This window comes from Plodia interpunctella, chromosome 5, assembly GCF_027563975.2.
Source record: "Plodia interpunctella isolate USDA-ARS_2022_Savannah chromosome 5, ilPloInte3.2, whole genome shotgun sequence".
NCBI classification, from domain to species: domain Eukaryota; kingdom Metazoa; phylum Arthropoda; class Insecta; order Lepidoptera; family Pyralidae; genus Plodia; species Plodia interpunctella.
Window position 1 is genome coordinate 3,866,438 of NC_071298.1, and position 14,558 is coordinate 3,880,995.

The 14,558-nt window shown below is 34.7% G+C and overlaps 1 protein-coding gene across 3 annotated transcripts in view; it reads left to right on the plus strand.

Moving 5' to 3' along the window:
- The window catches only part of LOC128669773 (serine/threonine-protein phosphatase 2A regulatory subunit B'' subunit delta-like), an 85,937-nt gene that overhangs the window by 50,230 nt on the left and 21,149 nt on the right, over nt 1-14,558 (plus strand). For all 3 annotated transcript variants that reach the window (XM_053744871.2, XM_053744872.2, XM_064435963.1), the window contains exon 2: nt 12,523-12,732. In XM_053744871.2, coding sequence (XP_053600846.1) covers nt 12,523-12,732 — 210 coding nt within the window. The remainder of the gene's footprint in view (nt 1-12,522; nt 12,733-14,558) is intronic.

Consider the following 14,558-nt stretch of genomic DNA (forward strand, 5'->3'; position numbering starts at 1 on the left):
AGCATTACCTATATGTCTGTGGTCAAAGACTCGTCTTTTTCAACAAGTCAGGAAACTGGCTTGTTATGTATTCTGGAAGAATCTCAACTTTCTCAGCTAATCGCCAACTTTCTACTAGATTTAGGCATGATATCTCCAGATGAAAATTACTGCAGAGATTTATAGATTTCCCATTGTGCGAAAAACCTTGTGAAAATGTCTTCTGGGAAGATTTTGGCCAGATTGATGAATAACAAAGTGACAAGAATATAAGAAAAAGTTCATTAAAAGTTCATTCGTATACTATTCGTTACGAAAATCTCCCTCATCTGACATTTGATTGCACGGCGGCTATGACGTTCGATGAAAGATTTTAAAAATTATATAAATTTAAGGATTTATTAAAGTAATTTAAAATACTTTCAATTTTGAAAATTGAAAGTATTTTAAATTTTATGACTGGCTACCTGCCAGACGTCAACCCTATTTGGAAAATAGCTTTGCAGATATTTGTCAACAGATTACATTCATTACAGAAATTTATCAACAGATTACATTCAAGAAATTTGTCAACAGAATAGTGTTATTTATTATACCGTCTACGAACTTTTAAATAGACGCTTACTTCATTAACATCAATATAGCGTTTCGCAGACGGTTGCATCCAAGATGGCCGCCGATCAATGGTTGCCATGGCGACGCGTTGTCATTCAGCTGGCCTGAAATTCGCGAAATGCTGAAACCAAAAACACCGTCGGATTCGGGCGCGCAAATGATATAATGCATACGTAAGAAGAGTTGCGTTGAAGTTCCGCAAAAAAAGACTGTAGTAGATTTCAGACAAAAAAATACTAAGTACATTTTATTAAAATGTTCTCCATAAAACTCGTTTTAAAAAATTAAATAGAGTTGTAAAACTATTTCAACAGCCTTAAATATACATAAGTATATATTTGAACTTTCCAGAGTGTCACAAACAATATTACGAGACATCAAAATGCCCCACACAATACAATTCAACCTTTCAGTTCATCCCTAAGGACCTGCTAGGACAGTAACTGGATTACCAAGTCAAGTTATAAAGTACTCCATTTACTTTTAATCCAATGAAAACGGTTCCCTGGGTCATTACTGGTAAAATTGATTTCTTATTGGTCTGCGGCTATAAAACACAGTCGTTTAATAGTTTAGGTGTACAGGAGTATTGCCTGAAGTATCCCGAAGAGAACGCTATGCAACGACAATAGAGAATAATTTGCAATGATTTGGATAGCTTGTTGTGATGTTGACTGAATACTTACTCAAATATTTAGTAAAACTAATCAATAACTCTATAATCCTATCTAGTATTACAGATGCAATTTATCTACACATCCAATCTCTTTGAAATTTTGAAATATTGAAGAAGTATTAGTGAGAAACTCACACAAACGAAGCCGCGACCAAAAGCTACTAATATTATTATATAATCTGGTCGATGCCATAGGATACTAGTATTATAAAGATAAAAGATTTTTTTTTTGTAATAGATCAACTCAAAAACTATTAGGCCGATTTTAATAAAATTTGGCACGATTTTTGAGCTAAGGCGAACCGCTAGTATAATAACAGTTAGAAATAGGATGATCTAATAAACAATAATCATAAGCCCTTCTGGCATGATAGGGATCAGCAGTGGTCGTTTCGAAATATCAGTAGTTTGTAGCTTTTAGAGAAATTTATATCTATGTATATATAAAACTCTTGCGTTACTGAGTGACTGACTGACTGACAGACAACGTACAGCCGAAACTACTGGGCGTAGGAAGCTGAAATTTTGCAGTAGGTTCCCTGGGGAGTGTAAGTAAGCACTAAGAGAGGATTTTTGGAAATTCTACCCCGAAGGGGGTGAAAGGGGTGAAAAACGTTTATATGAAAGTTCTACACCGTTGAAGATAGTGACTTGAAAATTTGGGTTTTGGTTGTTTACAACAAATAAATACGTATTTCAGGTCTTTCTGAAAATTAACTTCTTCAAAAGGGGGGTGAAATATTGTATCGAACTCAATATCTACAAATTAGAAAAAAAGCTGAAAATTGGTAAACATACTCTTCATAATTTTTCTTCAAGAATGACCGAGATCTTACTAAGAAATTCACGCGGGCGAAACCGCGGGAAAAAGTTAGTATAGTATAAAATTTGACGTGAAAATGTGCTTGTAAAGGTTTAATTTCTGAATAAATGATTTGAATTTGAAATAATAGCAGACATGACAACTGTGTTGTGTAAAGTTGTATGCAAAATATATACAACTTATCTATATATTTTATCAATATCACTTTGATCCTTTGGCTCTTCAAGTTGCAAGAGTTGATATTGATATCGAGTAAAATCTTGAAACTTTAATAAAGTTACGATCACGCGATGCTATCCATCCAACCATCTATAAATTGTAAAGCGAAAGTTTGCTATGCTCTTCGACTTGCTTGACTTCTTGTCTACAATTACAATGTAAAATATGCTTAAAGTAGAGATACTTCGATCGAATTATATATATAATTCGAGGCTGTGATGCCCCGAAACCTGGGTTCCACGTGAAAAATAAGTACCTTTAAATTTTGAAGATATATCTTGTGGGTGTTTTCATGACCAGCCGCTTGCGTGACGTCAATCCTCTTTGGGTATGCTGTTCTCGTCATTAGCTGCCAAGGCTGTTCTTATATATCTATTAGTAGTCGCCACGTCTGACATCCACGGGAAGATGGTGTGGAGAAGTCCCATTATTTAGGACAAGCATTAAGAAACATTTACTTAATTTATTGCATGTCGTCTGACTCGCATAACAAATGCACGAAAATGCCGTGTAGGTACTGGAAGTATTGTATTATGTGACCGTCATTAAGTACCCGGATATTTTTGTTTATAGGTGACCGTGTCGAGTACAAAAAATCTTCCATGCCATCACAAGTTTATCCGAGAAACTTAACGGAACTTAACAAAATCCTAACGGAATTTTAGGATTCACTATTTCTACGATTACTTATATAAAATGTATCACTCTGTTGGAAATGGTTTTAATTCTTGCTCGACGTACTCGATCTAAACAAACAAACATTTCAAGACAAATAAAAGCTTGTTTGTGAAATATTGTCATATATATGACGCGCCATTTCCACTTTGCGAAAGTGAGAAATTTTTCACATGAGAGAATGTGACAAATTGTTAAATTATTTTTTTGAAGCGGAATTTTGTTGCGAATTAAGTATATTGCTATGCCACGTCGTCGTTGTGATGAATAGTGATCTTTTTCCAGCTTTTTAGGTAAATTCAGTTGCTGACGAGTGAATGTCACAGTAAATCTGTTACATAAGTGTTTATCAACAGACATGAATAAGATTTTTGACAAAAAAAAAACATTTTTGACACAAACTTTAATTGTCGTCAGAGAGATCTTATTGCATTCAATATGTGAAAAAAAATTATGTCCGTTCAGAAAACCGTTGAGAAGTTCCCGCGAGCCCTTACTGGGTGCACCATCAGGTCATGCTTATATCATAATCTAAAGCATTGTCATCCAAACTAAACGTGTGTACAAAATGTCAGCTCGATCGGTTGAATCTGCTTCAAACTTGTGTTGCAAGATTTCACCCGAGACATAGGGACATAACGACATACATACATAGTTACATTGCGAGTTAAATAAAAGCTTGTAATAAAAAAGAGATGTGATATGATTGCTGGAATAAAAAAAAGTTGTAACGCTGTCGTATAAAATGTCGTTTTTGTTGTTGTTTTCTAATTTCGTAAAACTTTGTAATTTTTTTTTTAAATTTCATAACAGATCATTAAATAAATAAGATTTTTCTTCAGTAAAAGGTCAAAACCGTCACGGTCACAGCCCTTCGGGCATCTGTTTTTGATTACTTTTTCTTCACCCTGTCATTACGTGTCGGTGGGTCATTACAAGGGTCAAGGCCCACAAGCGAAACCCGAAAATCATATTTCATCCATATCTCCGCCCTTCTCGTTATTAAAAAAGTCAGATAACTGCTGACATATGACTTGTTAAATAAGGGTTCGATATTGTCGAGAATATTTTATTATAAGGTGTTATTTCAAAACATACAGCGATAAATGGCCGGATTGTTTTCATGACCACCGAAATAGGAAAATTCTTTGTTTTTGCATTTCTATAATAATTTACTAACGTTTTATTGGTAGCTCGCGTGTTTCCTGCAAGATTGCTGAACTCTCGACACAAAGTATCAAATGACGCATCAACGAAATGTCATAGAAAAATGACGTCATTTTATAACATAACTACTAATACTAATTTTAGGAGACACACACACACACAATTTAGCCAATACAATTGGTTTTTAAAAGCCCAATACGAGGCCCTTTTATTAGGTAGGTAAGGTGTATTATTTAGTTAGAACATCCAATTTAAAGAACTTTTCAATCAACATAATTTTTTTGTTTTCCTAAAGTTTATCTCAAATCTAAGGCACATCGCATCTGATTACCCTCTAGGATAATAATAATAACATCTAATACGTGAAAATGAAATTAGGCCTACCTAATTTCATTTTCAGTTTTTACTTACATAACTTTTGGTAGGTACTTCCAAATACACGCAGAGTAAGTACCTATCTATACTTTGGCGTGCTTTTTACCAAAAAGTTATTGTTATATTTTTTGCAGCTGGGTTCGTTTGATAGCCCTGAGCTGTAGATTACTATAATGGCATGGTATTATGCATTATGCGACTATCTTGCCGGTGAGTTGATCTGTACAATTCAACAAACTGTTGTCCCCAATCCAGCAGCAAGGTTGCAAGACGCACCGCCATGTGTGGGCCAGCAGGGTTGTCAACATACAGACAGAAAATACAATTTAGTTTAATGGAAAATACATACAAGGTTTAAATATTGAAAATCTTTGGGATACGCACTTGTCCTTAACAACCATTTTATACTTCTAGTAAATGTTGTTAGTCTTATCAGCACTTTGGAAACATACTTAGGTACATATTTTTCTATCATCATAGATTTTCTCAATAAACAACAAATCATAAATAGAAAACATTTATCAGTTAATAATACAAATATATTACGTACCTAACTACCGCATTTTCCCGCGGAACAAAGATGCAGTCTCTATATGGTTTGCGAGCAATAAAAATACCTATGACAAATATAGTTTGTCATGTCCATGCATTTTATATCATGTGACAGTTCCTTTCAAGTAATAAAACCACATTTTGGAGTAAAATAGAAAATTACTTAAACTTTATGACGTACGTAAATTAGTGTATTAGGTTTTCAGATTACTCATTCGGCTGTATTATTGTAATAGAGGGATAAAACTTTATAGACCTGATAAGAACTGAATTTTAGCTGTTTATATGAATTCTATTGGTTTCTTATAATATCCGGAAAATTTGATGTATCCAATGAGATTGTGTAGAAAATTATTTTTACTGATAGAGTAATAGATTATATTTAACTAGTAGCCCGTCGTCGCTCCGGTAAATACATAATAAATTATACACATAAACCTTCTTCAGGAATCACACTATCTATCAGAAAAAACCGCATGAAAATCCGTGCAAAAGTTTTTAAGATTATCGCGAGCAGAGGATAAGGATATTAACTATTGGAACCAGTACATACTATTTAGCCTTCTACATTTAGCAGTGTATGAGCATGGAGTGAACTCATAATGTCAGTGTGAATTAACCATCAATTTACTATTGCAGTGCAATAATCATTAGAAACTCCGCCACTGTGACGTTTTATATCTTATTTCATAAATATTGAGACTAACTACAACAACAACTGCGACCTATTTGATAATGTAGTAGCTTTTACCCAGAGCAATAAAGTAAACGTAATCTCGACGTATCGCTCTAAATATTATTGAGTTATTAGCTCGTAACATTGAGTGTAAATCTCTGTCGGCCATCCCCGTTTCCCGATTTGGTATGGTGCGAGTGCGCGGACATGCGCCTGCGACTATTTATACCACGTGGTCGGAGCGACGCGTCGTACCCTCCCCCGCGCTCGGCAACTATCCCGTTCATTATAAATATAGACCAAGGGAATCCATTGCGAATTGTATGATGCTAAGCATTATTGATGATGCTATACAGTGAGTCAGTTTGTAGAGAATAAAGTGAGCAGAACGGCCGACGGGCGGCGGGACGGAAAAGTTTTGTATGACGAATACGAGTATGTGCCAGTAAGCAAAGCTTACCCCGCCCAGTGTTACAGACACAAGTTGCAGAAATAAGCCGGATACAGACTGCCTGGCCTCGAGTCTAGACTCAAGCGAAGCAAACTAGATATTACAATAGATTCGTTCCATCGGGAGTCGATAAACGGGAGAATATGGAGTGGTACTAAAGTGAAAACTATACGCCACGAACAAAGCTATACGAATGTCAGATAGTCCTACTTTATCGGCATAGGTTTTGTCACCAAACTCCAAAATTATTCTAATTTCTAACGCGTCGATTATCAGAAGTTGGTTTGTAGAGGCAGTTTTTGCGATACCTTGAATAATACAATTTTGGCTTTCCTTAGTTAAGTTACTTCATCTAATTATATTTGTTGGTTGACGTAACTTGATTATTCCAAAGGTTATAACAGCTGCGAAACAAAGTTACCCGTAACGCGATATACGATATATTGTTTGTTAATCATCCTTGGCTTTAATTAGTTGATGGAAATTTATAGCATGTAAATTGGGATTAGTGAAAGCCTTGGCATCAAGTCATAATGAAATTCTTCGATCTTATACTTACTACTTACGTATCTGGATAATGATCTTTACATGCAGGTAAATTCAATTTTTATCAATTGCATTTACAACATTATTTAGGCTGAGACGCATCATCAACTTACAATATTTTTTTCATTTGCAATATGCAGCCACCGGCTTTAACATTACAGCCTACAGCCCTGGGTAACGTTATTACGATGACGTCCCCCTATATGTAAATCTCAAAAAATACAAATTTATTAAAATTTTCTCTTAGCCAGTTAAAACTAAAAAAAAGCAAATTAAAAAACAACTCGTTCGCAATGAGCACCTGGGCGGTAGTCGTAACGTCAGTATTTCAGTTTTACTTCATTATTTAGAGATTAGTGATGTCAAAAAAGCCGGACGAACAAGAGGCCTAATGATTTATCTGGTAATCCTGTTCGGCCGTAATTTAGACGTTATTCGGGCGAGGCGTGGGCGCAGATGGTCATTTGTTTTGTACTTGATTCTAAAACCTCGTACAGATCATGGTATATACCGACTTTGTAAAAGTATATAACTATTTTAAACGTGTTGTCAGAATTCATTCTATGAAGAGATATAAAAACTCTTAAACGAAGCTGATTAACTTGCAATTGGAAGCGCACATTCAATACAAGTTTTTAAGATCTGTGATGGATCATCGATCATCACAGATCCTATTATGGAAAGTTCTGCCAATCCATTCTTATAAGTTCGTCGCGCCAACTAAACAGATATAAATCAACATTCCAGGTAATCGTTATAATTTAAGCAGACACTTTCTTTTCACTGTTTGTATCTGTAGAGAACGTTTGATTTTTGATACTTTATTGGTCTATTGGAGAATGTATAAAAACCTACATGTTTTTGTAGAAGCTCTCTCGGTCCTTCCATTGTGTAGTAACTTCTTTTTGGACATATCCTATTTATTACTTGGTATTCCACTCCATATCACTATCCATTTCTTGCAACCGCATTTACGTAAATTTTGTGAGGTTTTCAATAATTTCAACAATTTATAAAAAATATTCTTATTGAAACAAATCTAATTCAAAATTACATTGTGTCTTAAGAAAATCGAACCAAAAATGATTTACTTCGGAAAGATTAGCCAACACATAGATAAATTCTGAGCAAATCTGAGTTCATTATTTATTTATGCTATGGATATGTTTCAGATTATTGCAACTGTTTAAATCACAGCATTCTATGAAATATCTACTAATTGGCTCCATGTTTCTTGTTATTTGTGATATTCAACATGGTTCTAACTTTAGTAAACTTGTATTAAAATATATCTACTCTATATTTCCATTACCGTAAGGACTTGAATTATAAGCTATCCGATTTGTTAGTAAAGTTATATATTACACCATTATTTACATTATTTTAATTAGTCCATATGTGAAATCGGGCTACAAATGCCTCAATAGACATAAAGCGTGAAAAATGAGTTAGGTGTTCAAAAGAGTGACATTGTTTTATTGAGATCTCGCCCACGCTCCTTTGAGCTGATTCTGTTCTTTGTTGTCGATAATGTTTGAATTCCAATTTAGAATAGAATATAGGTAATACAATCGAAAATATTTTATTCGTCACGACGATGCCAACTTATTTGACTAGCTCATCAGCGTCATGGCTGATTTTCAGTGATACCAAAATGGCACTGACATAAATTGCCTTTCATTTCTTACTCCCAATCACGCTAATAAGTTCCGATGGATCACAAATTGAAACTCGCACATTTACCTTTTTTAGTTTATCTTTGAAATTTATAAGCTTTGAGCAACACTTAACATTGGTTCATGGATCAGTTTCGATCCAAGAATCTGTCGAAGTCATTTTGACAACACCGCAACGATAAACACCTAGAGGATCGATCGAGGTTTTAGCACCGATCTAACTAAAGATTAATTAGTTTGGAAAATTCTTGGATAAATCTTCGTTGTCGTGGCAAAAAAAGGTTATTTGGACATTATAAATTCGAACTACTTATTAATTGAATGCTGCTATGACAATTTTTACTAAAGAGTTTTTAGTTTATCGCGTTCCAATTGGCGACGCCGACGACATAGCAAGGAGTGCTTGTTTTATGTATGTGAGTAGTGAGGTTTAATGGGTCTGGCCATCTATCTTAGGTCTCCGCAGTAGATAAATGGAGCAAATATTGGAGTCATTCCAATTTCACGCTTACGAGCTTGCAAAACTCCCTCTGAAGGAAGTAAAGTAGAAACACAACAACGTCATCACTGAGCGACGCAGCGCTGTAAGGACGCGATGCCATAAACACGTGTGTTGTTAGTTTGTTACGTTCGTACAATGCTTTTATTGCAGCAACGCATCCCATCGCGCTGCTTTGTCTCTTGTGTCGCGCTGTTATATTTATCGAACTTTCCATTACAGTTACCGCTTCTTGTACATAATAAGTTTGAAGGCAGGTGTGAGAGGCAATTTAACCAAATGCAACTACGACTACGACTCGGGATATTTTTCATACCTGGAACGTGACACAGATGAAAATTACAGATATGACAGATAACTCAAATATAAGAAATATCTGTAATTTTCATCTGTGTCTTATATTTACTATCTGAAGGCACACTTCTTGAAACTTTATGAATATAGGCTTAGGATTTAAGAAATATTCGCAAAGCATTGTGAAATTTGAAATTAGTATTTGTGAAAGCCAAGCGAGTTATGTTTTAAGTACCTCACCCTACTATACATGCTACAGACAAAGTCTTTACGCCAAAATCTAATTTCTCGCATAACATATGTACCTTAGCTTAAAGCATGCATTATTTGATTTTAATTTGATTAAAAATACATGAAATAGGTTCAGACGTTTTCTCGTTCAAACAGAGGTGACTTTTTAAACTTCTTAGGTACTGATCAACTTCAATCAAACATATCTTGTGGACTTCCGATTTACAAATTGCTTTATTAAAGAATACAATAAATAAAGCCGGATGGTTTTGCTTATAAATGATTCAGTAAGTATTACGCAGTGGAGCATAGAAATTATAGGAGTATTCCATGAGGCAGAAAGTGCATGCACGCAACGCGCTTTGCGTTTGTACGTAGACAGGCGCCTTTCCTTGCCAGCGGATTTCTCAAAGAAATTAAAATAACTTGTTTTGCTAAATGTTTTTGGATTCAAACTACGTTTAGAGATTACGTGCCGTGAATGTATATTTGCATAGGTACCTAGTAAACCATAGGTTTAACTTAGTGTTCGAATTCAAAATTCCTGTTTGTTACTTTCCCGTCAGCGTCTACTGAAAATCAGAGCGGTTTTAAAACACGTCATATATTTCTCACTGAATAGTTTATCATGGGCCTTTCAGAAATCTTTATAAATTCTAGGATCATGTATTATTAATGCTGTTAATACTGTGTCTGTGTGTGTAAGTTTAATGTTTAAATTCATTAGGTGATTTTTGCGACATCGAACAACACAAAGGTTCCAATTTCTCCTTGGTATCACTACTTTCAGACTAGGTATAGTTCGAGATCGCATTCCTATCGAAGTTACACTATCAGATGTATTGGCACAGTCGTTTTGGGCTCTCCTTGGCCTATAAATTTGTGGACGTCACACGCACAGTTTTAGTACCACGTGCTCGTTAGCGAGCCTGGTTTAATCACCAGTTCACTGCACCAGCACTACTGGTATTGGGGGAAATTAGTAATTTTTTTAGCTAAAGAGGTGTGAAATTTGGCACAAGGTGTAGGAATCTTTGCCAGGAAAATCATTGACCCTATATTGTTCATTAAGGAGAACTGAGCGTAAATAGATGAAATTTACAAGATTTGATTATTATAGGATACAGAAAGAACTGTTGAGACCAAATAATATTTGTCAAGGTTCTATTTAGTTACACAAATGAAATTTAAGAAATTTACAAGATTTTATGTAGGTCTTAGTGTAGGTAGTCTCTCCGGTTCTTTCTGTAATAATCAAATCTTTTCAATTTCACCTACCTATTTTTCGCTTGTTGAAATACTCCACGTTTCCTTTGTTTCCATGACAATGCATTATAATTATGATAAGCATGACGATGTTGCCTACAGGATAGACTTCCAACGAGGAAATTCCTCAACGATTAACTGAACTGATGATATAAGATCTCTCTCTAACGATAATAAAACACGGTTTTTTTTTTTATAAAAGTTGTTTAACTTCCTAAAACTTATTTCCTAAAATTAGGAAAAGTTTTTGGAAATCAGTACAGTCCGACTTTTTCACTGCTCAAAACGCAGACTACGCATCACAAAAATTCCTAACAACAAAAACACACGTGTCGTCAATTTTTTGTATTGCACGTGGCATAATAACTAGATCTTAGTATTTACAATTATGAAATACACACCCACACGACCACAACATTACACATATGCGCGAAAACATATTTTTCATAAAAAAACATTTTTGAGAAAAGGATTTTTAAGCTTCTGAAAATGGCATAAAATGCTACTGCTGTAATGACCGCAGTCGTTATGTACTTAGGCCTCCGTAAAAACTTTTGTTCTCATAACATGATTATTGAAGTCGACGTGGCATTGTAAATTATGTGGTCATTACATTGGAAGTGGAAAAATCCATTGTGCAGAAAATTTTATGGGTCAAGCGGAAAATTCTGGGCTGTGAGGTTTGTTATGAAAATAATAGGAAGTAAGTGGGGTATTATCGATACAAATATTATAAATGCGAAAGTCACTTTGTCTGTCACGTTTTCACGGCTAAACCGTTAGGCCGAATTTGGTGATATTTGGAATTGATATAATTAATGACCCCAGGTCAAACATAGGCTACCGTGGACGAAGGCGCGGGCAACAGTAGTAGTAAAATACACTCTGTCCTAAAGTTTAAATAAAAGGTTTTGTTTACTTATTTTGACTAGAATTTGAATCACATTTGATATATTTCGCTAATTTCCATTAGATACTTAGAGTGAGTTGCACCGTCAAGTTGATATTGATTTTAGAGAAAATGGCGTAGGTACTTTGCGTTCTTCTGCGTATTCTACCAAAAACCTAGTTTTTACTGGACTTATTCTTACTTAAACACGTCCAAATTTGTTCAATTTCCAATTTAAAGGCACTTTTGTTTATTTTGCACAAACTCTCAGACGATTACGTGTTTGTTTAATAATTGAGGTATAAAAATAATGACCGTTTCGTAGCGATTATGTTTGTTTAGGCAAGCAAGTGCGATCATCTTAGCGATTGTTCGAAATCACATTGACCTTGCATCGGCACGGCGAATTTTCCTATAATTATGGTAGGTACCTACGTCGCGTCAGTGTGATGAATTATTTATTGATTACTTCCTTGTGACATTCACGTCATGATATGATTTTACATAATCAATGGTAAGGATATTGAAGTCTACTAGGCAAAAATTAATTAACCTATAAGGGGACGAAATATTTTTGTTTTTTTTTTACTTTGGAATTACTTACTTAATAATATACAAAATCTATATCTAGACAACATCTGTATCAGAACAATATTTGGGAACCACCAAGAACGAAAGGGAGAGTGAGAAAAGAGACAGACTTTCTGTTCTTCATGTGAAGGTAGATAAGCTGAAATATAGATAAAATATACGAATATTGCATTTACCTATTGAAAAATATCCAGTCATTTGTCAAAGCATGTTACTTAATTACAAACGTCTAGTAGATATAATTAGTTAGTGATTTGCCCAGTTGCAAGTGCAAGTTTGCAAGTATAAAGAATGATCTCATCAACAACAACTATCTTTTCAGAACTACGCAGCATCAACGCCTCCAAAGCCGTCATCGGCGCCGGCGCACACGACACTTCAGCGCACAGTCCGGGGTGCGGCCAACAGCGGCGCTCCCGCACGGGTCATCCCCAGGTTCCACTTTCCTAAAGGCCGTCCCCCACCGGCCCATCAACAGGACCACGCGCTGCATAAAGTGCAGTCCGCCTTCGCCACATTTCCTAATAGTCAGGTCAGTTCATATATATGTATTTTGTTGTTGCAATTTCGGACCAAATATAGAGAAGGACTCGGCGTATTAACTTTTGCACAGCTACAATGAAAGGTGCACAAATGTCCTGTAAATTTAGAGACTATATATCGGTTAGGTTATTCTTAAGACAATATCAATAATCGTTGTTTTTGAATGAGTGATTCCAATATTCCGATACATAGGTAAAGATATAGGTTAAGTACAAATTACCCAGAACCGCAAAAATACACATACTTTTTTGCTAAAATGGACTATGCATAGTTAGATTTTATAAATCATAAATCAAGGTATTAAATCGATAAACATGCTACATACGAATTAAAACTTTTTTTCAAACATAATATTAGTACAGGCACCAGTCCCTCACATAGAGTATATTTAATATTATTATAATTAGTGAGATGATGACATATATATACACAAATTTTAGGATATATTTATTTACTCAATATAACAGGAGCAATTCTTATCTTAGACAAAATTCAAATCAGACGATTATAAAGTACATAGATTCTAAGTATACAATCATGGCGGACGTCTTTAGAATCACTTATTCAGATTTGAAAATGGAATTACAGGATTTTGAACGAAAGGTTTATCAAATATCCAAGATCACTTTTACGACAAGTACATAAACGATTGAGTTCCCAATGCGATTTTTAAATATTCATGATTTTTACAACAATAGCTCTGTTGTAAAAGACATAAAGTAGATTTCAGTCATCATCGCCTTGCTAATATCATTTCAATGTAGGTGTTGGTTTATTAGGAGACGAAAATTTACTGTGCAAGCATCGAAGTGATAAAATCTGAAAAGTCCTCTGTACTTACAAACGTAACTAACTTCTACCACCACGGAACTTTTAGAAAGTAGACGGTTTGAGAAAAAAAAATACATTTTGGGAAAACAGACATTTGACCAAGATAGACCAAAAGGGAAAGTAATTCAGATTTCATAATGTTTATATTTGTCACACATGGTACATGCATATAGGTCTTAAATTAGAATATTAGAGTCAGATTGTTCAGTTTTTATAAATAAATGCTATGGGCTATGGACACATTATATCAAGATATCGTTTCTTATTAGTTGACAAAATTATACAGCCAAAATGAAAAGTACAAGTTGTACCCAATATCCTTATACACATAAAACCGAAGATGTTTTGATCAAAGTAACCAATCTTATCCATTGTATCCAAACAAAATATGGTTGTGACAGACGCAGGCCATTTATCGGAAGGACTGGAATCCATATTGTTTCAATAACTCACATCGAAAACATTGTAATAGTTTGGACGTCCGCCAAATCCAGCCGGGCTATATTTTTTTAATTAAAATGAAGGTCACAAGCAACTTACCTATACACTAATATACTTCCTTCCTTTAAATCGCACCTTAAAGATAATGTGATAATAATCTTGAAGAAAAGGTGATAAAACATAGGAAAAAAATGTTGAGTAGTAAAACTATAAAAAGGTGGCTTGTGGCTATTCGACTAGGAGAATATAGGTACATATCTATCAAATGGTCCAAGAAATAGCGACCATGTTCTCGAAGCATGAGGAAGAAACCGGGAAAACGATGAGATAAAAGAGCCTGCATAAAAACTTATCATACAAACTATTTATTTACTAGAAACTACACCCAAACTTGACAAACTTACCAAGCCATATTATCTAAAAAGGTTTTTAACAATTAATAATGATTGTTTCTTTACGAATCTAACCTTTGTGTTTAGAGCTCTACGGTGAGTTAATTAATTGTCCGCCAAAACAATAGTCTCTTTCGCCCTTTGTTAATCG